The sequence below is a fragment of the Heptranchias perlo genome, chromosome 41 (assembly GCF_035084215.1).
Source record: "Heptranchias perlo isolate sHepPer1 chromosome 41, sHepPer1.hap1, whole genome shotgun sequence".
Lineage (NCBI taxonomy): Eukaryota > Metazoa > Chordata > Chondrichthyes > Hexanchiformes > Hexanchidae > Heptranchias > Heptranchias perlo.
This window is the reverse complement of record NC_090365.1, coordinates 1,249,361-1,264,971: the sequence shown is the minus strand read 5'-3', so window position 1 is coordinate 1,264,971 and position 15,611 is coordinate 1,249,361. Positions and strand designations below refer to the sequence as shown.

The 15,611-nt window shown below is 46.0% G+C and overlaps 1 protein-coding gene across 1 annotated transcript in view; it reads left to right on the top strand.

The window, feature by feature from the left end:
- npas1 (neuronal PAS domain protein 1) overlaps positions 1-15,611 on the top strand; it is a 247,928-nt gene that overhangs the window by 135,361 nt on the left and 96,956 nt on the right. Inside the window, exon 4 of the mRNA XM_067974834.1 lies at positions 4,191-4,273. Coding sequence (XP_067830935.1) covers positions 4,191-4,273 — 83 coding nt within the window. The remainder of the gene's footprint in view (positions 1-4,190; positions 4,274-15,611) is intronic.

Sequence of the window (15,611 nt, the reverse complement as noted above, 5' to 3'; positions counted from 1 at the left end):
GAGGCCGACCAGGAGAGCATTGGAATAGTCGAGTCTAGAGGTAGCAAAGGCATGGATGAGGGTTTCAGCAGTATCAGGTAAAGAGGTGGATTCAAAGTCAGGGGAGCACAAGGTGCAGTTGGACACGAGGCTGAGTGAGTTTGAGATCGAGAGGGTCGGCGGCATGGGCCTTCCTCCATACTTGACTTATCCCGTATGCCGTACCCAAGTTGGATTGTGACATTTGCAAAAGTGCAGAAGTGCAGCATTCACCAGCAGCGATATCCTTCCATAGAAAGGTTACAGCACGGAAGGAAGCCATTCGGCCCATCGAGTCCGCGCCGGCTCTATGCAGGAGCAATCCAGCTAGTCCCACTCCCCCGCCCTATCCCCGTAGCCCTGCACATTTTGTCCTTTCAAGTACTTTGTCTTCATCAGTCCCAAAATGAACAAATCAGTTAGCGAATTGAAGTAAAAATCCCCGAGCACAAACAAAAACCTGGAGAAAAATCAGCTTGATGTTCTTTTCATTCGCTTAGACGTTGTGATGAAACCAGAGTTGTTCACAACTGTTTCCATTGAGTCCTGCCAGTCAATCAATCACTGGAGCGTGACTTGGATACAAGATGTTTGTTTATTTAGTTAGTTGTCGAGAATATTTAACCAGCGTTGGCTCCTCAAGCTTTCAAAGCACGTTCTCTGCAGAGGCCCGGAGCTACATTTGCGAACTGTGGCACATAGCACAGGCATATCAAACAGCGGTGTGAACACAGCCCATTAACATTAGGTATTCTGATTGTTTCCTTCCAGTTTTATTCTCTCCTTCGTGTATGACACTGGGTTTTGGCTCCATCTTGGGGGGGGGGGGGCGGTGCCTCATCTAAGTCATCCCAGACAGTGCGAGGCAGCGGGCTATTCGACTGTGGGGGCATCGCTGTAGAATCCGAACCTGCCTAACGACAAGTACTACTTGCAGTTCCACAATGTATTTGATGTGGATAATCCCCAATGTGTTTTACATGAAGGGGAGAGGAAGGAAGGAGAGAAGAAAAGATTGAAGGAGTGAACATGGAGCCATGGTACAAGAGTTGGAAGAGGTGACTGAAAGCTTGATCGAAAGGATGGGTTTTGAGAAGGTTTCTAAAGGTGGGGAGAGAGTCCCCATAGTCGTGGGTTCACGGAGGGAGTTCCAGAGAGGGGTGATGGTGGGGCTGAAGGTGGGATGTCCAGAGTTGGAGGACCGAAGGTGAGAGAGGAGATGTAAGGCTAGAAGAGGTGGTCAGGGGTCATGTAATTATTCCTGACATCGCCACGTGTACATTTTCAAACAGGATAACGATCAGGAGTGGGAAGGGAACCCTTGGCTGTATATCTCGGCCATATTAAATCTTTGGGACGTCCGATGGTCGCGAAAGTTGCTATCAAACGCAATTTCTTTCTTCTCTTTCTCTTTTTCTTTCTTTCCTTCTTCCCTCCCTCCCTCCCTTTCTTTCCTTTCTTTCTTCCTTTCTTCTAAAATAGATTGACTGAGATCTGACTAATCCTGAGGCACAGCATGAGGTGCCCTTTAGCAGTTGTCATAAGCATTAGTTAAGTAACACTAAGCTTCTCGTTAAATATGTTACTTAGGCAAGCGCCCGGTCCCACCCTGAGCGAGACAACCTCAGTTGGAGACACTGCAATAGGATGCAGAGCCTCTGGGCTGAGGAGAGGAAAATAATCAGCCAGAGTTCATTGCTCCTGATCACCATCCAGGGATTCTGGTTGAAAAGTGCATGTGTTAAGGTACAAAGGACCTTACATTAATCCTGGATATTCAGGAAAGGGACAGAGGCAGAGATTGCCAGTTCAGGCCTCTAAACTGAGCAATTACTGTAAAACTCTGCTATAATGAATTGGCTTATGATGAAACTTCCATCGATAGTGAACGGTTTGGAGAGCTGCTTCGTCTATGGCTCAGCTGGTGATTGCACACAGGCCAGAATATCCCAGGTTGGATCCCCAGTTAGTGCTGAGTTAGTTGGCCAATGTAGGCGCTACAGCTAGCCTCCCCTGGGACAGTGTCCCCACAGCTAATCACTGTCCAGTGACCCCGCTGGGAAATGCCTGTGTCTGTGTCATTTGAGCACAGTTTCGGGTTCAGCCGCGATGCCCTCCCTAGTCAAGTAGCCCCTCACTGGCTTACTTCTTGAAAATTGGCCACTTGGGCGAGGTGCAGGAGGGCAGCCGTTTGGTTTCGTGCCTTTCTTATTCAGAAGGCGGGTGGCATGAACTGAGGGTTAGCAGTGGAAGTGTGAGGGGAGGGGTGTGATTCCCGTTTAAAGGGACTGGGATACGGAATCTATTTCCACAAGTGACTATAGAAGCTGAGTGAATCACAGTGTTTAAGAGGGAATCAGGTAATCACTTGGAAAAAGAAACATACTAAAGGGTAGGGGGGGAAAAATAAGGGAAATAGGAACATAACCCCACTGGGAGGGCTGGCTGGCACAGGGTACAGTGGGATGAATGCCCTGTTTCCATACCAACATTTGCAGAAGATTTTATGAAGGCCTTGTCCTCAAGTATTGAATCACACAGCACAGAAGGAGGCCATTCGCCCCATTGCGTCTGCGCTGGCTCTTTGAAAGAGCTACCCAATTAGTTCCATTCCCCAGAGCCCTGCAAATTTCTCCTTTTCAACTATTTATCCAATTCCCTTTTTGAAAGTTATTATTGAATCTGCTTCCACCGCCCTTTCAGGCAGCGCATTCCAGATCAGAACAACTCGCTGTGCAAAAAACATTCTCCTCATTTTTCCCCTGGATTTTTTGCCAATTACCTTAAATCTGTGTCCTCTGGTTACCGACCCTCCTGCCACTGGAAACAGTTTCTCCTTATTTACTTTATCAAAACCCCTCATAATTTTGAACACCTCTATTAAATCTCCCCTTAACCTTCTCTGCTCTAAGGAGACCAACCCCAGCTTCTCCAGTCTCTCCACATCACTGAAGTCCCTCATCCCTGGTACCATTCTGGTAAATCTCCTCTGCACCCTCTCCAAGGCCCTGACATCCTTCCTAAAGTGTATCTGATGTTTTAAAAGTATTATTTATTTATAAGTGGATTTTTTTTTTAAAAAGTCGATATGCTGGTCTTTGGCCTGGAGCTGCTGTCTACTCTCTGGTGTTTAGGTTGTGTGATGAAATGTGACTTTTTGTCACTTAGTGTCGATTCCTTCTGCCCCCCTCCTTCCTCTCCCCCGCCCCCCCGCTGCTCACTGTGGTGATGAGACTGGGGAGGGGTGGGTCAGGACCAGGGGGATGGGACATGACCGGGGGATGGGACCAGGTGCCAAAATGATCACCCTCTGAAGCACACAAAATGACTCTGTGCTGGGATCTTAAAAAAATTATTGAAGATGTAGGGTCGCATTTTGGGATGAATAGATCACGTTAATTTTGGAGAGTGGTACTCTTCAGCCCGTTTAATCTCATTCTTCCAGGATACCAACCCATCGACTTCCTCCTACCTAGGGGTTGCCAACCCTCCAGGATTGTCCTGGAGTCTCCAGGAATTAAAGATTAATCTCCAGGTCACTCGCTGTGAGCAAACCCAGGAGTAAAACAATAGGGGCATTTAAAAAAATTGTGTTTTTTTCTGGAACACTTTTGTTTCTTGTTCATCCTCCAATATTTTTATAACTGTGTCAGGCGACCAATGGCGGGGGGTTTGGAGGTGGGAGGTCATGTGATGAAACCTCCTGGAATACGTCCAACCAGAGTTGGCAACCCTATACCTACGGCTTTATCGTCCAGCCTTGAACAAGCCTTGATTTAACACCTCATCTCGAGGATAATGCAGCACCCACCTCCCCCATCCCCCGCGCCCCCCCCGCGCCCCCTTGAGTGTCATCCTGGATCACGAACCCCAGTGTGGGCCTTAGACCTCTGACCTTCTGACCAAGAGGTCAAAATTCTACCAACTGAGCCGATAATTTGGGATGAACCATGGAAAAATGACTCAATAACAGATCGTGGCATCCTGTATGTCTGGGGTGGGACCTCACATCAGCTGCTTCTGACTTAATTATTTTTTTGGTATTTTTCTGTTCTGGGTTGTCAGTTAAGATGTGCAACAGGCTGGTCCAGAGTTGTAAAATAGGCCAATAAGGATTGCGGACCCTGTCCATTCTCTCTCTGTAGTGACACTCTCTCATTTTGTCTCCTCAGCAATAGGAGCTCAGCAAAGGAGAAGTTCCACTGCCTTGGCCATTGAGCTATTTGAACAGCACTTAGGTGGACATATCCTGCAGGTAAGGAGATATTTTCAGAGATTCTCACCAGTGGGAACCCTTGTAGACAGCAAGCGTCTCCACCTGAACTCCTTTGATAAGATGGGGAATGTCAGCATCAGGACCCTTTTAAAGGGAAAAGTACTGGTAAAAGAACATAACAAAGCATCAAACAAGAAAAGGTTTAAGGTCCATCAACTCCGACTCCTTCCACCATTCTTTACACCAACCTACTTAGTCTTGGATAGAACCTTGGTTAGACCACACTCGGAGCACTGGGCACAGTTCTGCTCTCCATATTACAAAAAGGATTTAGAGGCACTGGAGAAAGTTCAATAAAGATTTTCAAGGATGATACCAGAAAGGTTATAACTATCAGGACAGATTGAACAGGCTGGGGCTCTTTTCTCTAGAAACGAGAAGGCTGAGGGGTGACCTGATAGAGGTCTTTAAAATTATGAAGGGGTTTGAAAGGGTAAACATAGAGAAGATGTTTCCACTTGTGGGGGAGACCAACACTAGTGGGCCATAAATATAAGATAGTCACTAATAAATCCAAGAAAGAATTCAGGAGAAACTTCTTTACCCAGAGAGTGATTAGAATCTGGAATTCGCTCCCACAAGGAGTAATTGAGCGAATAGCAGAGATGCATTTAAGGGGAAGCTAGATAAACACATGAGGGAGAAAGGAATAGAAGGACATGCTGATAGGATGAGAGGAAGTAAGGTGGGAGGAGGCTCGTGTGGAGCATAAATGCTGGCATAGACCAGTTGGGCCGAATGGCCTGTTTCTGTGTTATAAATTCCAAGTAATTCTATGTAATCTCCAGAGGAAATGTTCTGAGAATTCTCCCTGCCCCCGCAGTAAAACAAGGAAAGTTCCAGATTATCTAACCTTCTATCCTACACTAGACTTACCTTCTATTGATGTTAGTTCAGCTCCCTCGCATTGTCAGGACGGTAGCTCCTCTCACCTGGTGTTATTGACCATGGGACCAAAATTCCACGGGGACCACCGGAACTCTCCAGGAAAACGATGGCCATTTCTGGGAGTTTCCTCTTTGCCTTGTGAGGGGAGGAGCTTTCACCCGCCCCTCACATGGCAGATGATGGTGAGGGGACGGAACTGAGAGCAAGACTCCCTTAAAAAGGGGTTCCTGCTCCTCATGCTGAAAGTGGACCCAGTTTAGTAGAGGCAGCCGGTAGGAGGTGTCCCCGCCTCCACAAGGACATTTGTGGGCCCCACCAGAGGGGTCTAGGCCAGGCAAGTGGCTTGGGCCTCCTAAGAATTTTTGCATTTCTTGTTAAAAAGCATGGCAGACTGGCCCACTTGATCAGGGAGGGGGTTGTGAGGTAATGAGAGACCCCCCCCATTTTCCAATGGGTGAGTAGGTACCAGAGACATGCCTGAAGAAAGAAAGAACTTGTATTTATATTAGCGCCTCTCCCAACTTCAACATGCCCCAAAGCACTTTACAGCCAATGAAGTACTTTTTGAAGTGTAATCATTGTTGTAATGTAGAAAACACAGCAGCTAATTTGCACTCAGCAAGGCCCCACATCTAGCAATGAGATAATGACCAGACCAGATAAATGTTGACCAAGACACTGGGAGAACTCCGCTGCTCTTCAAATAGTGCCGTGGGATCTTTAACATCCACCTATGAGGGCAGGAGGGGCCTCGGTTTAACACCTCATTTGAAAGATGGCACCTTCAACAGTACAGCACTCCCTCAGTACTGCAATGAAGTGTCACCTGGATTATGGGCTCAAGTCTCTGGAGTGGGACTTGAACCCACAACCTTGTGACCCAGAGGCAGGAATGCTTCCCACTGAGCCACAGCCAACACCTGGTGAAGGAAGTTTTCACTGAGTTCCAGTCAACATTCAACCAGCAACAAAAGCAGGCCACTATGGGATCTTGCTGTGTACAAATTAGCTGCCTCACTTGCCTACATAACAGTGAGCGCACTTCCGAAAGTAATTAATTCGCTGTTAATCGCTTTGGGGCATTCTGGGGAAATGATAAGGCGCTGTTATAAATGTAAACTCTTTCTTTTCACAGTCTGGGATCAATCCTAGGACCCTCTCTGCCGCTCCCCGCCCCCACTCCCCCCACCCCGGTCTGTACGGCTCATTCTAACAGAGGTTTATGCAATAACAACAGCAGCAACTTGCATTTATACAACGACTTTAACGTAGTAAAACGTCCCAAGGCGCTTCACAGGAGCGATTACCAAACAAAATGTGACACCGAGCCACATATTAGGACCAAGATATTTGTAAACAATTTTACAACACCAAGTTATAGTCCAGCAATTTTATTTTGCTGGACTATAACTTGCTGTTGTAAAATTGTTTACAATTGTCAACCCCAGTCCATCACCGGCATCTCCACATCATGACCAAGATATTAGGACAGGTGACCAAGAGGTAGGTTGTAAGGAGCGTCTTAAGAGAAGCAGAGAGGCGGAGAGGTTTAGGGAGGGAATTCCAGAGCTTAGGGCCTAGGCAGCTGAAGGCACGGCCGCCAATGGTGGAACGATTAAAATCGGGGATGCGCACGAGGCCAGAATTGGAGGAGCGCAGAGATCTCGGAGGGTTGTAGGGCTGGAGGAGGTTGCAGAGATAGGGAGGGGGCGAGGCCATGGAGGAGGTTACAGAGGTGGGGGGGGTGGAGGGGGGCGAGGGCCATGGAGGGATTTGAAAAAAAAGGTTGAGAATTTTAAAATTGAGGCGTTGCCGGACTAGGAGCCAATGCAAGCACATCACCAAACCATCGGGGTGCCTGACAAGGTAACTTTTGAAAACATTAATTTCTAGCTCTGCTGTGAGGTCGTCTCACGTCTCCAAGAAAAATGAGAGAAACAATGTGGATTTGGGGGCAGGATCTGAAGTAAAGTCCCCGAGTTGCACTTGAGGTCTTCTGAGGCCTGGTCTTCTCAAAGTGAAACCAGCTCTCGGCAAATTATACCCATTAATCCATTGTCTAACTGATAGCAGAAACTTGCAGGTTGACATTTATGTGTGAGTTTCTCTGAATGGAGATGGATTAGGCTAATTACTGTTGGAGAGTAGTCATTATGATTGTCTTTTTAGGCTGTAGGCTAATTGCACAGAGTGGCACGTGGAAATAATTTTTAAACTGTAATTCATCAACCGCCAAGCATATCCTATGAGTTATTGCCGAATCTATTGTCAGGCTATAGATATTATAAATGGCACAATTCTGAAAAATTAACCACAGTTGTATCTGAGTGGTACTGTGAGGTACTTTTGCATTATAATTTCACTTAAGTTTTTCATTTTTTTAAAAAGCCCATTATCCTCCATACAGTAAATGTAATTAATCCAGACCCCATTCCTTTGTACAAAGCAAGATTAAAAGGGGCGCTGTCCTATTTCCCCTTAATTTTTCCTCTCCTCCTGAAGGTGCTGCCTTTTACTAAGTACAGTTCCTGGAGTTGGACGATGGGTTGGGCAGATGGTTCACTCTCAACCTCAGAGTCAGAATGTTCTGGGTCGATGCCTCAGGTGTCAGCTGTGGCTCAGCGGGCAGCACAGTCGTTTTCTGAGTCAGAAGGGTGTAGGATCAAGTCCCACTCAAGGTGACACTCCGGTGTCGTTACTGAGGGAGGTGCCATCTTTTGGATGAGACACTAAACCAAGGCTCCGTCTGCCCCCTCAGGTAGATGTAAAAATCCCAAAGCACTTATTTTGAAAAAGAGCAGTGTTTCCTGGCCAATATTTATCACTCAACCAATATCATTAAAACAGATAATCAGGTTATTATCACATTGCTATTTGTGGGATCTTGCTGTGTGCCTATTGGCTACTGCGTTTCCTACATTACAACAGTGACTACATTTCAAAAGTACCTAATTGGCTGTAAAGCACTTTGGGATGTTGTGAAAGACGCTATATAAATGCACGTTTTTCCTTCACTCACAACTTGAGCACATAATCCAGGATGACACATCAATGCAGTGCCGAGGGAGTGCTGCACTGTCAGAGGGTGTACTGAGAGAGTGCTGCACTGTCAGAGGGTGTACTGAGAGAGTGCTGCACTGTCGGAGGGTCAGTACTGAGGGAGCGCTGCACTGTCGGAGGGTCAGTACTGAGAGAGTGTTGCACTGTCGGAGGGGCAGTACTGAGAGAGTGCTGCACTGTCAGAGGGTCAGTACTGAGGGAGCGCTGCACTGTCAGAGGGTCAGTACTGAGGGAGTGCGGCACTGTCAGGAGGGTCAGTACTGAGAGAGCGCTGCACTGTCGGAGGGTCAGTACTGAGAGAGCGCTGCACTGTCGGAGGGTCAGTACTGAGAGAGTGCTGCACTGTCGGAGGGTCAGTACTGAGAGAGCGCTGCACTGTCGGAGGGTGTACTGAGAGAGCGCTGCACTGTCGGAGGGACAGTACTGAGGGAGTGCTGCACTGTCAGAGGTGCCTTCTTTCAGATGCAACTGAGGTTCTATTGATCTGTTCAGGTGGATGTTAAAGATCCCATGGCATTCTTCCAGGAAGACCAGTGACTTCTCCTGATGTCTTGGCCAACATTCCTCTCTCAACCAAAACCACAAATATTAGTTCATTTGTTTGTTATTTGTGGGACCTTGCTGTGCATAAATTGGCTGCTGTGTTTTGTCTACCCAACAACAATGACTGCACTCCAAAAATAACCCATTTGATGTAAGATGCTTTATGATGTCCTGAGGATGAGATAAAAACCTCAATAAATGCAAGTTCTTTGCTGTTTGATATATAAAGCATAACACATTAAGTTTGCATGTAGTGTTGACTTCCTGTAAATGTAACGCTTACTTCCTGTAACATTTCCTGTTACGCTATTTCTGTCATGGTTAAACTTATAGAATCATCGAGCGATGCCGCACAGAAGGAGAATATTCGGCCCATCGTGCCTGTGCTGGCACTTCCTTCCCTTTGAGTCTTCCGAATTGGGGAAGCCTCTCTTGAAGTACCTGATGTGATTATAGTGCCAACATACAGTCGGCAATTACAGTATAACCACAATTTGTTTTTGTTCGGTGCCCTGCAAAACTGCCCCCCCTTCCGCCACTCTTCCCACCCACAGGGATCCCCCCCTCCCAGTAGCCCCACATTCAGCAATCCCTCCGTAATGCTCTCAGAACTTTGGACCACCCTCGGAATACTACCAACCCACATCGACCCCCTCCTCCCCCAGTACCTGCACACTCGCCCTGCTCTATCTGTAACACCTTTCCAAGCCTCTGCACGGACTTCCATTAAATGATCCTACGTCCACATTTATCACCACGTTTTGGTGCTGTCGGAGGTTTGGAAATCTGATTGGAGAAATTCAAACAGGAAAGGTGGGGTACGTTCAAGGACTTTGCAAAGGGAAAGGGAGGTCGGAGATGGGGAGGTAGTTTGCAAGCACTCAGGGGTTGAGGTGGGTTCTTTCAGGAGGCCGGTGATGACCTTAATTTTGAAAGGCAAGGGAACAGTACCTGAGGAGATGTCAACTGGCATTGGGGCCAGGAGGGGTCAGCAGCAACTCCCACAATATTTTGTAATAAATGCACAATTTCCCGTATTCAATCACCATTAAATACTGGCCCTGATAATATACATAACATAAAGCACTACATCCTCCAACTCACCATGAGATCCCTTCTTTTATATCTATATATTTATAAAACGCTACACCATGTTCATCACACCTAAAACATCAGGCTCAAAGTGTCAAAAGGGTTTTTTAAAAAGGAGAAAGAAAGCCAGTCATTCGCTGCTGTTTTTTCTGACCAAAGGGACAAGTAGCTGCCAATCTACACAAATGCTTATCAGCAATTAGCCTCTGATTGACCTTAGGATCTGTCTATTTAGACTGTTTCGCCACAGAGCAGCTGAGTAGTGGCTTTAAAGAGACAAGTCAGGTCAAACACACTTTTATCTGCGCAGCTAAGACCCAGAACCATGGCCCAGATCCCAGGCAACTGTGAGCAACAGAGAGGAGATCAACTAGTGTCGGAAATTGAGAGGGGACATAATCCAGGTCTTTAAAGTGCTGAGAGAGAGAGAAATAATATAAAGGGACTTTTCAGTCAGGCAAGTGCAGACATATGGTCCTTATATAGTCCATAGTTCCCAACAACAACAACTTGCATTTATAGCACACATTTAACATAGTAAAATATTCCAAGGCTCTTATTATCCTAATTATGGCTGAGCTGTCAAAGAGAGGCTCCAAGCAAAGTTGGACAAGTTGGCTGAGTCACCTCTGGACAGCTGTGATGTATGTCTTATCACTGGGTGACAGACCATCATTAGCAGAGGCTTGGGAACAGGCAGATTGAAGGCTAACTTAGGTTTGGAATTGGCCATTTTAATGCTGGGGAGAGGGAAAGAACATGGGACTTAAAAAAATATTAAGTAAAGTTACATTATTAAACTTTTTGTACACTTAGTGGACTGACTGACTGTAGATTCACATTTGAGCTTTCTGATTGGTTAAGTGGAGACTCGTCTGTTCAGTAGTGTCTCATGTCTGAGCTTACTGATTGTTTGAGTAGATGGTTAAAAGAATCATAGAATGATATAGCACAGAAGGAGGCCATTCGGCCCATTATGCCTGTGCTGGCTCTTTGAAAGAGCTATCCAATTAGTCCCACTCCTCTGCTCTTTCCCCATAGCCCTGCAATTTTTTCCCCTTCAAGTATTTATCCAATTCCCGTTTTGAAAGTTATTATTGAATCTGCTTCCACCGCCCTTTCAGGCAGCGCATTCCAGATCAGAACAGCTCTCTGTGTAAATATTTTTTCCCTCATGTCGCCTCTGGCTCTTTTGCCAATTACTGTAAATCTGTGACTGAGCTTTCTGATTGGCTGAGTTGAGGCTCATGTCTGAGCTTTCTGATTGGTGGATTTTTGTAGTAGCAACAAATTCCTCTCCCTTTCAGCCGAAGATGAGATTTCCCTCATTGTGTCCCCATGGCCAGCCCGGCCAAACATAAGAGCACGACACTCAGTGCTACAAAAAACACTGCACCAGCCCTAACCTGCCCCTGACTCTCCAGATCTCCCACACACATCTTTTATAACAAACCACAAATGGGAATAAATAATTTAACAACAAGATTAAAAACTGACTCAGCAGTTAAGTCACTGATGCTGTAAAAGTTGATAAATATTCACAAGATAATTACAGATGATGAAAGCCCATTCAGCCCATCTTGTTTAATCGACCCAGAATGACCATAATTTCCCCCATTGCAGCATTTAATTGGCTTTGAAATGATTCCATTGGACACCTATAATATCCCTCAATTCCCACCATGCAAAATACTCCAAACCAAGACAGTTAAAGAAACAGTGAATGAACAGGAAAAAACACACACACACAATACTGTGTCCCACCCCAGGATGGGCCCACTCTCCCCATCACAGCTCAGGAGAGAAGTTGAGTCCTGGACAAGTACACAAAAGGATGTCTTTCCCTAAACAGCACAACAAGTAGGCCTCTTAACCTTCTCCACCAAGGGCCTTCCCAAATCTGGTAGTCCAGTTCTTCCAACCCCAGATTATCTATGCTGGTCTCTCCAAATGCATGTTCCCGAGAGCTGTGTATCAGAGCAGCAAGTTTCTTCACCACCCACAGAGCCAACAGAATCATTCTGCATAAACACTGTGGAGCTCTCACTTCAGATGCTCTGCCCAACGAACACACCTCAGATCGTTGTCAGTAGCTATGCCAATGTGCCCTCACTTTGGCATCCACCACAGGCCTCCAGAAAGAAGAGATTGTAGGGCAATGCCACGATATACAAAGATGGTTACCCTCTTCTGAGGAACAACACCAACTTGCATTTATTCTGCACCTTAAACGTAGTAAAACGTCCCAAGGCACTTCACAGGAGCGATTATCAAACAAAATTTGACACCGAGCCACATAAGGAGATGTTAGGACAGGTGACCAAAAGCTTGATCAAAGAGGTAGGTTTTAAGGAGCATCTGAAAGAAAGAAAGAACTTGCATTTCTATCGCGCCTTTCACAACCTCAGGACGTCCCAAAACGCTTTACAGCCAATGAAGTACTTTTGAAGTGTAGTCACTGTTGTAATGTAAGCAATGTGGCAGCCAATTTGCGCACAGCAAGATCCCATAAACAGCAATGTGATAATGACCAGATCATCTTTTTTAGATGTTGGCTGAGGGATAAATATTGTCCAGGACGCCGGGGAGAACTCCCGTGCTCTTCTTTGAAATAGTGCCATGAGATCTTTTACGTCCACCTGAGGGGGCAGACGGGGAAGAGAAAGAGGTAGAGAGGCGGAGAGGTTTAGGGAGGGAATTCCAGAGGTTAGAGCTTAGGCAGCTGAAGACACAGCTGCCAAAGGTGGAGTGATGAAAATCGGGGAACGCGCAAGAGGTCAGAATTGGAGGAACGCAAGGATCTCGGAGGGTTGCAGGGCTGGAGGAGGTTACAGAGATAGGGAGGGATTTGAAAACAAAGATGAGAATTTAAAAATTGAGGCGTTGCCGGACCGGGAGCCAATGTAGGTCAGCGAGCACGGGGGTGAGGGGTGAAGTGGACTTGGTGCTACTCTCTGATGAGGACCCAGTGGAGCCATTCTGTGGGGATGATAGAATCAGTGCAGGATCTTCATCTGAATCAACTGAGGGCATAGATTCCATCACAAAAAGAATGAAGGGAGCAGTTAGGAGAATTTGTTTTACATAGAGGGTTGTTTGGACATGGATTGCCCCACTAGAGAGTGTTGAAAGCAGAATCCATAATAGTTTTTAAGAGGGAATTGGATATATATTTGAAAAAGAAAAATTTTAAGGGAATTGGGAAAGGATTGGGGAATGGGATTAAGTGGAGAGCTGTTTCAGGGGGCCAGCACAGGCGCGATGGGCTGAATGGGGAAAGGGTTGGTGGAATGGGACCCGAGTGGAGAGCTCTTTCAGGGTGCCAGCACAGGCGCGATGGGCCGAATGGGGAAAGGGTTGGTGGAATGGGACCAAGTGGAGAGCTCTTTCAGGGGGCCAGCACAGGTACAATGGGCAAAATGGCCACCTTTTGTGCTGTAAAATTCTTTGCTTCCTGTGTACACTGATAGGTGCCAGACATGAGTGAGACCAAATTATTCACGTGTGAATTCAAGCCCAAGAAGTCCTCCCACCCCTTTTAACGCCCCCAGCTGCCACTCGCTGCAACCTCCCCAATCCGCACCCTGCGAGCAGTCCCGCAGGATTTGTACGAGTGAATAATAGTTGCAGAATTATTTTTTAAAAAACAATGAAACCGAGAGCAGAATCCAGATTCAAATGAGCACCAGAAGTGTGTGAAAGTCTTCCAGCGTCTGGAATACTTCACCTCTCTGCAGTTTATCTCTTTAAGAAACGAACACAGAGGGTAATTATTCTGACAATTCATTACAGAGTTTGAAATATTTTTTTTTAAGAATATGTTTTTTTTTAAGTTCTCCAATGTCACAATGCGACAACAATGAAAATCTGAGAACAAAGTGAGTCTGCTGGAGACAGCCTATAACACTTTTGTTTCTCCTGCCTCATATAGTCATTGGTGTTGTCTCTTGCACATATTGATTTAGACAGTTGTAATGGTTGTTGATCTGTGTTAATAGCTCTTCAGCGATGTAGATTTGTCAAGGGCTGGCTTTCCAGCTTTAACCTCTCTCTCTGCTCTAGATTCAACAGACAGTTAAGTAGAGACTCTCAGCCCCAGTTCATTGTATAAGGTACCTTTTTCAAAAAAAAAGAAAAGAGAAGTCTGAGGGGTGACCTGATAGAGGTCTTTAAGATTATGAAGGGGTTTGATAGGATAGACGTAGAGAAGATGTTTCCACTTGTGGGGGAGACCAGAACTAAGGGCCATAAATATAAGATAGTCACTAATAAATCCAATAGGGAATTCAGGAGAAACTTCTTTACCCAGAGAGTGGTGAGAATGTGGAACTCGCTCCCACATGGAGTAGTTGAGGCGAATAGTGTAGATGAATTTAAGGGGAAGCTGGATAAACACACGAGGGAGAAAGGAATAGAAGGATATGCTGATAGGGTGAGATGAAGAGAGGTGAGAAGAGGCTTGTGTGGAGCATAAACATCGGGATAGGCCGGTTGGGCCGAACGGCCTGTTTCTGTGCTGTGGACTCGATGTAATTTGTAATGATAAATGGGTTTGCATTTAAGAATTTGTATTTTTCCCTCCCAAGAAACGTATATCAGGTTCCTGTCAGAGGCATCGGCCAAAGATCTCTCTCTGCCGGTTCAGATGTTACTCTCCATGTTTCTCCCCTCCTCTCCTGAATGAAAGAACTTGCATTTCTATCGCGCCATTCACAACCTCAGGACGTCCCAAAGCGCTTTGCAGCTAATTAAATACTTTTGATGTGCAGTCACTGTTGTAATGTAGAAAACACGGCAGCCAATTTGTGCACAGCAAGATCCCACAAACAGCAATGTGACATTGACCAGATAATCTGTTTTTTAGTGATGTTGGTAGAGGGATAAATATTGACCAGGACACCGGGGAGAACTCCCCTGCTCAGGGAGGGAGAATCTGCTTCCACTGGCAGGACGGTCGGTAAGCAGAGGACACAAATTAAAGATAATTGGCAAAAGAGCCAGGGGGGAGATGAGGAGAATTTATTTACGCAGCGAGTTGTTCTGATCTGGAATGCGCTGCCTGAAAGGGCGGTGGAAGCAGATTCAATAATAACTTTCAAAAGGGAATTGGATAAACAGTTGGAACGGAGAAATTTGCAGGGCTCTGGAGAAAGAGCAGGGGGAGTGGGACTAATTGCCAGCACAGGCATGATGGGCCGAATGGCTGTATTATTATTCTATGATTCTATCAGGGAGCTCCATCTAGAGGGTAATATCCAATTTGCCAGATTGTAGCAAATCTGTTTTTGAAAATGTTTTTCCTTGACAATAATCGACTGGTAATAAGCCTGATCGGGGATTTTAATCCATCTGTGACTGGTGTGACACGGCAGGGGTGAAATTTAATGAGAAACGGGAATGTGTGTTTCAATTTCTCTGGAATTAACGACTTTGAAACGTGAGCGTGCGATTTCTATTAGCAGCCCCGTTAGTTCTGGAGAAAAGGACCCAGATATTCTTCGTTGTTCGCTAATCGAGGAATTTAGACCGTCTTCGGTTTTGACCTGAACCAAAACAGACAGCGAGGTGGTGAGGCAGCCCGAGGAACAAACACCTTCTCAGTCATACTTACTCGGGTTAAAAACACTGATTCAGTGGACATCGTGTTGAAGGAACTGAACTTGAGTCTCCTGATTAACATTCCGAGTGTGGATCTGCAATTGATTTTGATAAAGACTAAAATCTACCCCCCTCT